Source organism: Orycteropus afer, unplaced genomic scaffold (assembly GCF_000298275.1).
Source record: "Orycteropus afer afer isolate SDZICR_OR568_19922 unplaced genomic scaffold, OryAfe1.0 scaffold00125, whole genome shotgun sequence".
NCBI lineage: Eukaryota > Metazoa > Chordata > Mammalia > Tubulidentata > Orycteropodidae > Orycteropus > Orycteropus afer.
In genome coordinates, this window is record NW_006921712.1 from 8306390 (window position 1) to 8318365 (window position 11976).

The 11976-nt window shown below is 33.5% G+C and overlaps 1 protein-coding gene across 1 annotated transcript in view; it reads right to left on the minus strand.

Annotated features, from left to right (window-relative positions):
- Window positions 1–11976, minus strand: part of CSMD1 (CUB and Sushi multiple domains 1) — a 972765-nt gene that overhangs the window by 176316 nt on the left and 784473 nt on the right. The window contains exon 41 of the mRNA XM_007944438.2: window positions 3442–3627. Coding sequence (XP_007942629.2) covers window positions 3442–3627 — 186 coding nt within the window. The remainder of the gene's footprint in view (window positions 1–3441; window positions 3628–11976) is intronic.

The following is an 11976-nucleotide window of genomic DNA, read 5'->3' on the forward strand; positions in this document are numbered from 1 at the left end:
TAATTAAATAATAAAATGTTTAGTATACAATATTGCAGTTTTCATTCAGTAAGTGGTTCTGATGATTATTACATTTCACCACACTAAACTCTTATCTCAACTTGAATGTCATCTCCTCTATAAAGACTGACTGTATGGATTGAATAGTGTCTACCTAAAATATATATTGAATATCCTAACTTTGTAGATGGGATACCATTTGGGAATAGGGTTTTCTTTGTTACATCAATGCAGTCGTATCAGTGTAGGGTGTGTTTTAAGTGAATCATTTCTGAAATGTAAAATAACAGATTAGACTCAGCAGAAAGAATATGGGGGAAGTACAATATTATCTGAAGACTACAGAGGGAGTCTCCAAGTTCAGGAAATCCAAAGATGGTCAAACAGAGACAAGGATTTTCCTCCTGACCTATATAGAGAGAGCCTCTCTCTTGAGCTAATGCCCTGAGTTTGGACTTCTATCATCCGGAACTGTGAGAACATTAGTTTTTGTTTGTTAAACCCATTCACTTGTGGTATTTCTCTTATGGAAGCATTAGATAACTAAGACAGAAGCTCATCACTCCTATTACCTCATTTATCTCAGTTATTACTTCCTACTGTGATTTATATGATACCATTCAGTTAATGTCCTGTGCTTGTTTGTAGGCTCTAAGGGCCTTTGGTGTGTTCTATCAATCTTTTTTTATGCCAGTGGTGGCAAGGCTTATGTCCAGCACACAATGTATACTCTGATAAGGTTTGGTGAGTGAGTTAGAGAGTGTCCATCTTTGCTTGTTCATATAATTTATTTGGCTTCTTTGTGTCCACAGTAGTTCTCTCACATGCTTTCTCCATGGAAACCAAGGCAATTCATTTTGAATTTGATGATGCCAATCTATTTTCTGACAGGTATTAACTGCTTGCAAAGGCATTCTCTGAACCACACTTGAAAGTTGGGTTAAACATGTGGGCATACTTAACAATTATGTGTGCTCTTATGCATAAATATGGATAATACAAACATAAACAAATTATGCTTATGCTGTAGAAGCAAACAATATGTTCTGTCCAGTATATGTTCAGGAAAAAACAGCTCAACATTAAGGAAAGACTTAAGATTCTTATTCACTTTGTCAACCTAGGAAGTCATAGGGCACATGTGTGAGGCATTCTTTAATTAATCCATGAATAACACTTCACTGGTTAAAATTTAAAAAAAAAAAAAGGCTATTGAAGTTGGGTCTGTGATTCTCAAAGATCTAGGTTATCTTCAGACAAATTGATTTACATATGGCTTTAAAATTGAGTGGAATAAAATATGTCCATCAGGGCATTTATACTAAAATTAAATGTTTCCTTGGGACTGTATAATCAATGATAAGATAGATGATCTTGGCATGGAAACTTTTCCTTTAAATAAGTTTCCAAATTACTGAATTTGTACTAAAAACATTTTGAAAAATGTTATTTTTATCATATTCTGTTTTCAACCAAATGACAATAAGATGTGTAAATAAAAATTACATTTTCTACTCTTATCTTGTCATTAGTCTGTCTCAGAGAGTATACAGATTTTAAATGGATATTCTTTTCAAACATAGTGTAAAGATTGACATTTTGAGAATAATACCCAGAGTTTAAAAAAGATATATGAATGCTTAGGGTCTACTTGGGGTCAGTTACATCAAAATTCTTGAGAATGAAATCTGGACATTAGTATTTTTAAGGCTCTCTAGACAATTGTAATGTATAATCAGAGGTGGAGAACCACTAGTGAATGAAATTTACTAGGGAATGAAATTTAGAACTAGATAGAACTGGTTCAAACCTCAGAGTTCAAACCCCAGAGTTTAACCCCCAATTCTGCAAATTAATAGTTTTACTAGAATTTACCTCATCTGTAAGGTGTGGTGGCATAGTGCCTAAAGCATTTGATTGTTAATCTGAAGACTGGTTGTTCAAATCCACCAGCCACTCCTTGGAAGGAAGATCAGGCAATCTACTTCTGTAGTGATACTGTCTCTGAAACCCAAGGAGGGGTTGCTATAAGTAGGATCCACCTCCACAGCAATGGTTTTTGTAAGGTCATCTGTGTCCTACTTTTGTGATTATTATGATATTTATAAATAAGCCATTTAAAACATCTGGCAGCTAGTAGACATTTAATGATAGACATTACTATTAATGATCTGCAGGCTATGTGAAAGCAAATAGTGCTTTAAATGCCTGAGATTGTTTTTATTGTAAGCAATCCAAAATATACCAGTGTTATCTGTCAAATTAAGTTTTTAAATTAAAAGAACAGTATTTTTTAGTATTGAATTAAAAAATATACAAATGTGTCTTGTTACTGAGCTTCCTCTACTATTACTTAATTATAAAACAGTAATTTACTAAATATAACATAGGAAAAATAATACTGTTTCAGTGCTTCCTAATTAACTCTCTGGGAATGGCATAATTATTACAAAATTAATAGATCAAAGTGCAAAGAAAATGAAAACTATGGTGGGAAAAGTCAACTATTTATTTTTTCTAAACATTTGTGTATTCATTTCCAAGTAGTGTCAATTTTTAATATGATCAGAACACTATAGGAGCTCTGGTGGCATACAGCCTAAGGCATTTGACTGTTAACCGGAATAGAGAAGCCAAGGAACTAATTGAAGACTACATAGATTCCTTTGACTAATATCGTTACAGCAAAAACATCATTTTATGTGTAGAAATAGTATAGAGTTTTTAATTTTTAGAAAATGAACCATTAGATGATTTCCAATTTGAGGCTAGTTTTAATATAGATGCAGTGATCTTGGCATATAAATTTGTGTGTGTGTGTGTTTGTGAGCTTTTCCTCTATTTGGCTTTGTTTTGTGGAGGTGCTAATTGCTTTCTCAGTCTAGCATCACAGAATGTACCCCAACTTTAAGTGCTTTAAAGATATTGATTGTTTTCTAGAAAACTTCTTTATAAACCACATTAGTGATCTAGTTGCTGAACATCAAAGTATTATTATACATGCAAGGTGACTTAGAAATAACAGGCACTACTTCATCTTCAAGGAACTTAAAATTAAATGGTATGGTATGTGAAGTTGAAACTAGTTTTGAATTATGTATTAATATTTTGTGTAAACTGTGTGCCAGGCTTAATGTTTTAATATTCCCTTGCCTCTGTATCTCTAAATTGAAAATTGCACCATAGAAGAGTATTTGCTGTGTAAATTACATGCTATAAATCACTGATGGAACAAAGCATTCTATGTAACCTGCCAAAATGCATAACTTATTTTAAATAGTTGGAGTATTTTATAAACCATCAATTGGTGTTAATATTAACATGATTCAAGAGACCACATCTTCTCATGTTATGATAAAAGCCTTCTACACATTAAAATTTGGAATTCTAACCAATGAATTCTGTTTCTAATTAAATATAGAGAAAAAATTTAACACTTACGTTTACAAGTAGGTGGCTTCCCTTTGTTACTCCAAAATCCATCTTCTTGACACACAGCTGTTGCTTGTTGACTAGCTTCAAGCTTAAAGCCCTCATTACATTCATAGATCAACTTACTGTCCAAAGTGAACTCATTACCCATAAAGGAACCATTTCCTGGGGATTCTGGAATTCCACAAGACACAGCTAAAAAAATAAATAAATGAATGAATAAAAATAAATAATGCAATTGCAGCCTTAGTCTTACAGAGACTTTATGAGGTTTTCTTTCTTTTTTTTTTTAATTTTTTATTTCAAATAAATATAAAAAAAATCAGTATTTATATTTTAATATGTAATACAATTATATGCATCTTTTATGTTCTAAGAGTGTTAAAGATTGATAAGAAACAATGGAAAATTGATCATAATGAGATATATTTATAATTGTGATTATAGGAAGAAAAGCTGACCCCTATCCTATTGTCTAATCATACTCTGACATGTTTTATACAATAGTATGGTCAACAAAGCACAGTATAATGGCATTCGTTTAATATTAGAAAAGGAAGAAAACGGGATACAACATCTTTACCATCACAAAATTCATTTCAATGCTAACTTTCTTGATGTCAAGTTTCATAGGAATCACATTACACAGCCACCCACCTGAAGCCTTAAAAAGTTATTCCTTTTTATTTGCCTTTCTCTTCCCCTACTCATAATACTTAAAACAATAGGAAGTTTTCTAGAATACAAATAACTTCCCTAATATCATCAATGCATCTGTTATCATAAAGTGTATTATTTTATAAATTGTCAGTTAGGAAACAAGGTTTAAGGAAATGTGAGATATAGGAAGCAGTAAGGAAAGATAACTTGAGCAGAAGGTACAGTCTTAAAAGGGGACCTTTAGGTCGACTTGTAAAGGAAAAGCCATGAATGTAAGAGGTATGAATAAACAAGATTTTTTTTTTTTTTTTTTTACTGATAAGATATACAGAGAATTCAATCTAAACATTTTATTCTTAAATTTGCTAGTCCTGTTCCAGGCTTATCTACTATTAGACCAAAAAAAAAAAAAATCCCAAGTTAAATTACTATAAATTATAAGAATGGAACAAAGAGTAAGGGAGAGGATATTGTTACATTACTAACAATTGCAATAGTAACAACGATCTAATAATCCAGGTATGCTTGTTACAGGAAAGTGTGGCAGTATCTAACATAAGGGTTTTCCTTTACTTAGTAGAGACATTATTATTCACATCTGGATTTTAGATTTAGATAATTAAAAAATTTTTCCACAGAGATTCCAATGAAAATACCCTTGCAGCATATTAGAGCTGGGAGAATTAAATGAAACCGTTTAAACTTATCATTTTACAGATAAAGAAAAAGAGGCTCGGAAAGACAAAGGTTGCCAAGGTTCACACAGTGTAAAACCTATGGCCAGAATCTACATCTTATTTCTTTTTTCAAGCATGACTACTTTCTGTTATATAAATCCATTGCCATGGAGTTGATTCTGGCTCATAGCAACCGATAAGCTTTCCAAGGTGGTATATCTTTACAGAAGCAGATTGCCTCATCTTCCTCCTCAGAAGGAAGATGGGGAAATCTAGTTCTTTAGAGATACTGCCTGGGAAACCCAAGGAGGGATTGCTACGAGTCGAATCAACTGGATGGCAGTGAGGTTTTTTTTTTTTTTTTTTAATCAATCATCTGAAATTACGTATATGTATTTGAATCATACCATAATAAAACATTTGTGGTAGATGATGAACAAGAAAGTATTTTGACAAAGTATTTATAATAATAACCTTTGGCTTTTCAAAGACTTTGCTTTTGTGGTGACAATGTATCAATGGAAAGACTGCCATGCATTTGCAAAATGTTCATTTTAATTTACTGCTGGGAGTAAATGTGATATATTTTCTCCTTTACAATTCTGTTTCTATCTCACAATGTCTCAATACATTGTTTCCTCATCATTTTCTCTCTGAGTTCTCTCAGAAAATCATTTGTTCATGCTCACAAACCTTAATTTCTCTTCAATCACTGAAGCATGCCCAGTGTCTAGCTTTCTTATAATCCTCATATAGGGTGAGCACCAAATGAAATGACATTTCTCTGGCAGGTTAAATGGGAAAGATGATATTCTACAAACACATGTGAAACTCTTCTTTAAAAGGAGTTCATACCCAAGGAGGTCAAAACCAAGAAACTTTGTAGCTACTTCTGTTAAATCTGGAGGCTGATTTCACAAGTTAACCCTGATTTCAAGGATTTAAGAAGACCCACTTTATGTTGTACGATCAACAACTGGGAATCTTATTTTCGCCTGAGTATAGTTTTTAGTTCCTTGACAAAAGGCTATTTGAAAGGAGCTTAAAACAGAAGTTGGCAATCTATCAAAAACAGAATTCTAACACTTCTGATAAAATGAAGAATAGATGAAATAATTATTGTTGTCTAAGACATATAAATTCTGGCTCATGGGACGAAAGAAATTCCTGCTAAATTCTAGTATCCCTTCAACTATTGATTGATTCAAAAAATGTCACATGCCTACTATGTGACAGACAGTTCTTAGGTATTCAGATTTCTTTTTAAAACGAACAATGTGTACAGACAAATTTCAAAATTTGGTAGATTTTCTTATTGGTATAGGTAGAAGGAATAAAGATTTTTCAGTTTTTTTTTTAATTTTATTCTTTGCTTGTATTAACATAACATCATATTTCTTAGCAATTTTAAAACACATTCATTCTGTAAAATTATATTCTATATAAAGGAAGATTTTGGAGTTGGTTCTTTACTCTGACATTTATTAGCTACGTGACTTTAGTTAAATTATAAATCTCATTAATTTCAGATTAATATCACCTGCTCTAAATGTCATTGTGAGTATTAAACAAAATAATATGTACATAACATTTAACACTTTGTTGACATGCTGTTGTTGTGTGCCATCAAGTCGATTTTGACACATTTTGACCAAGTAGAACAGAGTAAAACTGTCCTGTAGAGTTTCTTAGGCTGTAATCTTTACAGGAGCATATTGCCAGATCCTCCTTCCTCTCTCGCATTGAGTCTCTGGTGGGTTTGAACCATAGGCCTTTCACTTAGCAGCTGAGTGATTAACCATTGCACAACCAGGGCTCTTTGTTGACAAACTAGAGGCACTCAATTAAAGGCAAAATATTATTTTATGTGTGTATATATTTATATATGTTTGTGTGTATGTATGCACACACACACAAACATACATACTCCTACACTTTCATTTATAAAGATATGAGGTACAAAGTGAAACTCCTTGTAATCTACTGTAGAGAGCAAGGAATAAATCAGTAGCTAATTAGTACATCTCATGAGAAATTTTACATTTTGGTTTCAGAAAAAGAAAAAAGAAATAAAGAAAAAGAAAAATGAAAGGGACACACTTAAACACCCAGAGCTGTATTGTCCTTAAATATTATGAACTCTATATAAGAATTTTCCTTTGTACATTTAAGACTATACAACAGTAGTTGTCCTTGTCTATCCATGTTTTGAAACACTTCTCAAATGTTTTCCTACATCTTTGAAATGGTCTTTAACCTACATTGGCTCCTTTTCTTTCTGGTGCCTCATACATAGGGCTCAAGTTTTATCCTTTGAGTATTCTCTTTGCTCTTCATCCCACTCCTGCTCCCTTTTACTTTTGCTTCAAAAATTCAGTGATTTTTTTTAGGGCTTTGACTATTACTTTGAGGCTTGTGATTCGCATGTCTTGATATATACTTAATCTACATCTGTTACCATCAGCTGCCTGTTAAATTTTCAGTTGAGCATTGCTTCTGTCCTCAAGGTAAATTTGCTCAAGTCCTGAGTTGGTAGCCATCCCTTTGATAACAGCTTTTTTTTTTTTTTTTTTTTTTTTTACAAACTTTCTGCCTCTGCGGATTATTCTCCCAACAATTCTTTTTCAGTTCTTTTATTCACTTATTTCTTTATATTGCTCTGATTTGGTTAGTGGCCAATTTACCATCTGTTTACTTAAAAATTGTCCTCTATACTCTTGTTTTCTGCTCTCATTTCCCATTGTCAATAACCATAGTCCAGATTCTCATGATCTCTATTGGAATGTCTATCATTAACTTATCTGGACCCCACTCACCAGGCTGAGGAAAACCCAGAGGGAGATCACACATAAGATAAAGCATGGAAGAAGAAGAAGAAGAAAAAAAAAAACATAAATAAGGTTTCCTATGGCCTGGTTAAGGTAAGAGAAATGTTAAAGCAGTAAGACATAAAACAGCACTCCCAGGAGGTGTTCTGATAAGTACCAAGGAAATAGCCCAGTTGAGCATCAAACAGTAAAAGAGCATAGTCCAACATGAATGACCCCTGATATATTCATGATCTAGAAGAACGGAGACTAGATGAAAAACAATATAAAGAAAAATATGAAATGTGAAATTCGGACTAAGGATATGCACTGAAAAAAAAAAAAAAACATGGTAAATCCCTTCTTATATTCTACCTAAGGGGGAATTAAAAAAAAAAAAAAAATGGGACAAAGTCAATTCCTCATACTGCATTCTTTGGATTTCTAAGTGATCTTAAGTCTATAATATAAGCATAATTGCAATTTTTAATTAATCAGGATAATTGAAATAAATATATGTGCAGCCATGTAGATAAGAGGCATACATATATTTTATTTAATCAAGCAATATAAGGATATTCTATATTTTTTGGATTGCTGTCTTATTATAATTGGGGTTTACAATGTATTATCAGTGTCTGCATTTGTTTTGGTAGCGTAGTGCCTAAGAGATTTGACTGCTAACCAGAAGCCTGGCAGTTCAAACCCACCAGCCACTCCTCAGAAAGAAGTTTGGACAATATATTCCCATAAAGATATTGCCTTGGAAACCCAAGGAAGGGTCACTATGAGTTGGACTCGACGGCATATAACAACAACCGCATTTGCTTTTGTCTTTATAATCATGTCAAGACCAAGTAATATCAGTCAATGTGTTATAGTCTAATGAGAAAAAAACAGAAGCAGATAATACATTAATCAAGGGCTTGCATCAAGTGAAAGCCAATGATTTTATAGCAGGTTTGAAAACTAACAACTATGTGGTTGCTCATATGGAAAAAAAAATCTGAAAAATATTGATATATATACTTACAGTGGTAGCAGAAAGGAGTTTTGCTTCCACCACCTGTATGAATTTTATAGTGAAACTGAAGGAATGTACCCTAGGGAAAGTAGACCCTGTTCACTAGTGCCTTAGATGTAAGGTCCTCTAGTACCTTAGTAGTAATTACATAATTAATTACATAATTCTGTGCTGGCAAAATCTAATCTTAATCCCTCAAAAACCACAACCTACTGTCATTGACTCCATTCCTACCCATAGCGGCACACATTGGGGTTTTAAGGACATAAATCTTTACAGAAGTGAAGTAGCAGGTGGGTTTGAACTGCTGACCTGGTTAGCAGCCAAATGCCTTACCCACTATGAAACCAGAGCCCCTTAGATACTAAGGTAAGGAAATGTTTTTCCCTTGACTCCATCAAGGCTGGGGGTAATGACCACAAAATGGTTATATATATTGGTCACAGGATGGCCATGATGTTTGCACTTGAGCAAACAGACTTTAAACAAAGACATTTTCCTCATCCTCCCTGCCCCTCCATATAAATCCCTTAGGTGTCTTTGTGCTTTTGTCCTCTCAGTGATGACACGTGGAGGGGTGTGCATGGTGGTACCTAAATTACCTAAATATTTTGTGCTTTAATGAGAGCCTTTTGGGAGAATCTGGCTTGTGATGTTTATCATCGGCCTGACTACAATGTAGGGAATAAAGACCTGTGACTATTTAAGTAAATACCATAATTATTCATTCTGATCCAAGATCCCTGCGCTGTCTGATTTATTTTCTCAGCACATTGCAATACTTGATAACACTTAGGAGAACATTTTATTTTGCAAGTAATAATTGAGTTTTGGAAAGACATCATCATAGAATTGGTTAAATTATTTTTCTTAATTTTAATTTTATAAGTTTTATATGCATTTAATTTGCAATTAAAAATGTGCATGCATGGTATTATGTTTGTATACTTTTCACATTATTATAATCAAATAATTCAATTCAAAACCAACTGATGAAAATACTGAAAGAAATGCTGAACTGAACTAAATATGTGTGTGTATGTATCCATTTATATCCACATTCATCACTACGTACATACATGGATATGTGTAACGACATGTATATCTTATTTTACTTAAAATTTTTCAGCTTACATAATGATTTCACATTATGCTTTTTCATTTGTTATATACAAACCTACTAGATAAAGACTTTATTTCATTTATGTACAGATGGAGATATAAGTAGTAAAACATTATGAAGTAATTTGTTTCCAGTTTCACAGATAGATGCGCAAAGAACAAGGTCCAAAACCCAGGTCTTCTGAGTTCAGATAGGATCCTTTATATATTACCACAGATTCCTAGGCTACTATAATTTTATATTTCCAATTGTATTCTTGTGAGATTATCCTCATTAATGAAGTAATACTCTCACTCTCATTTTTAAAATTTACAGGGGGTTCTCTATTTCCTACCAAACTGAACTTAAATTTCATTTTCTAGCTTTCAAAGACTACCACATCTTTTACGATGCCCAATGATTCTCTATTATTCCCAACATAGAGCTCTGCTTGGTCAACCATCACTCAATATCTATAGAAGCTCTGGTAGTGCAGTGCCTAAGGCACTTGACTGCTAAACAGAAGGCTGGTGGTTCAAATCCACCAGTCACTCCTCGCAAGGAAGGTTGGGCGATCTACTACTGTAGATACTGCCTCAGAAATCCAAGGAAGGGTCTCTACGAATCAGGTCAGCCTCAACGGCACATAACAACAACAACTCCACTCTGTCAGCCTATTCACTTCCTTGACTGAGTTTTATGGGATTTCTTCCCCCTGTACCCAAAATATCTTTTCTCATCTGAAACAATTTAAATCTAACCCAACAGTTAATTGGTTTCTATCAGTATATCCTACTCTTATTTAATTGGTAATGTTACTGTATAGAATAGTTCATTTTTTAGCAAGTATTTTATGTAATGAAAGTTTTCCTTCACAAATTGATTTATAATCACTCCCTCTGCAGTTAGTTGTATTGAATTATCATTTTAAGCATGTTTTGTTAGGTTCCATCAAGTCAGTTCCCACCTTAGTGGGAACAGTTTCCAGACTTAGTGTCAACAGAACAAAACTCTGTCCAGTCTTGTGCCATCCTCATAATAGTTAAGGACGGGCCTGTTGTTCCAGTCACTGTGTGAATCCATCACACTGAAAGTTTTTCTTTTTTTCATTGATCCTCTACTTATCCAACCATAATGTCCTTCTCCAGGGACTGGTGCCTCCTAATAAAAGGTCCAAAGTACATGAAATAAAGTTTCACTATTCTTTCTCTTAAGAAGTATTCTGGCTGTACTTCTTCCAAAACAGATTTGTTAATTCTTCTGGCACTCCACAGTACAGTCAATATTCTTTACCAATACCATAATTCATAAGAATCAGTTCTTCTTTGTTCTTATTCATTGTCCATCTTTCCTATGAATAGGAGGCAGTTGAAAATACCATGGCTTGGGTCAGGTGCATCTCAGATTCAAAGTGACATCTTTTCTCCTTAACACTTTCAAGAGGTCTTTTGCAGAATATTTGGTCAATACAACAGGTCATTTGAATTCGTGACTGCTGCTTCCATGTACATTTATTGTAGATTCATGTAAAACTTCAATCTTTTCCCAGTTTGTCATTATGTACCTTATTGGTCCAGTTGTGAAGATTTTTGTTTTCTTCACATTTAGATATAATTCATCCTGAGGACTATAGTCTTTGGTCTTCATTGGTAAGTGCTTGAAGTCCTCTTTACTTTCAGCAAGTAAGGTTATGTCATCTGCATAACTCAGGTGGTAATGAATCTTCCTACAATTCTGCTTCAGTGTTCCTCTCCATAAAGTCCAATTTGGACACAGTCTTCTAAATATAACTATTTGCTAATTAGAGAGTAGACTCATACTAACTTAAGTAAAGAAAAAAAAATCAATGAAAAGAAAAGAAATAAAAATAAAAGTATAGTTTGATGGGGGGGGCGGGGAAGCAGTGAACTTTTATCTCCCTAAGCCCTGCTCAAGTCATGAAACATATTAATTAAAAGTGTTGCTTTGGGCCATCCTAGGTACAACACTTGGTCTTTATTCACCTGGAGCAAAAGAAGAAGAAGAAGAAGAAACAGAAATAGAAGAGGGAAAGGGAATGTGTGGTTAAATGCTGCCATAAACAACTGTCTTCTTTGATATTAGACCAGAATTGGATGGTGCCTCACTACCATTAATAAACAATTTGATCAAAGATCCCATAAACTAACCCTGATCAAAAGAACCTTCTAAAAATTAAATGTTTATGTGCTTCCAAAGACTTCTCCAAAAGAGTCAAAAGAGAACCTACAGATTGGGAAAAAATATTTGGTAATA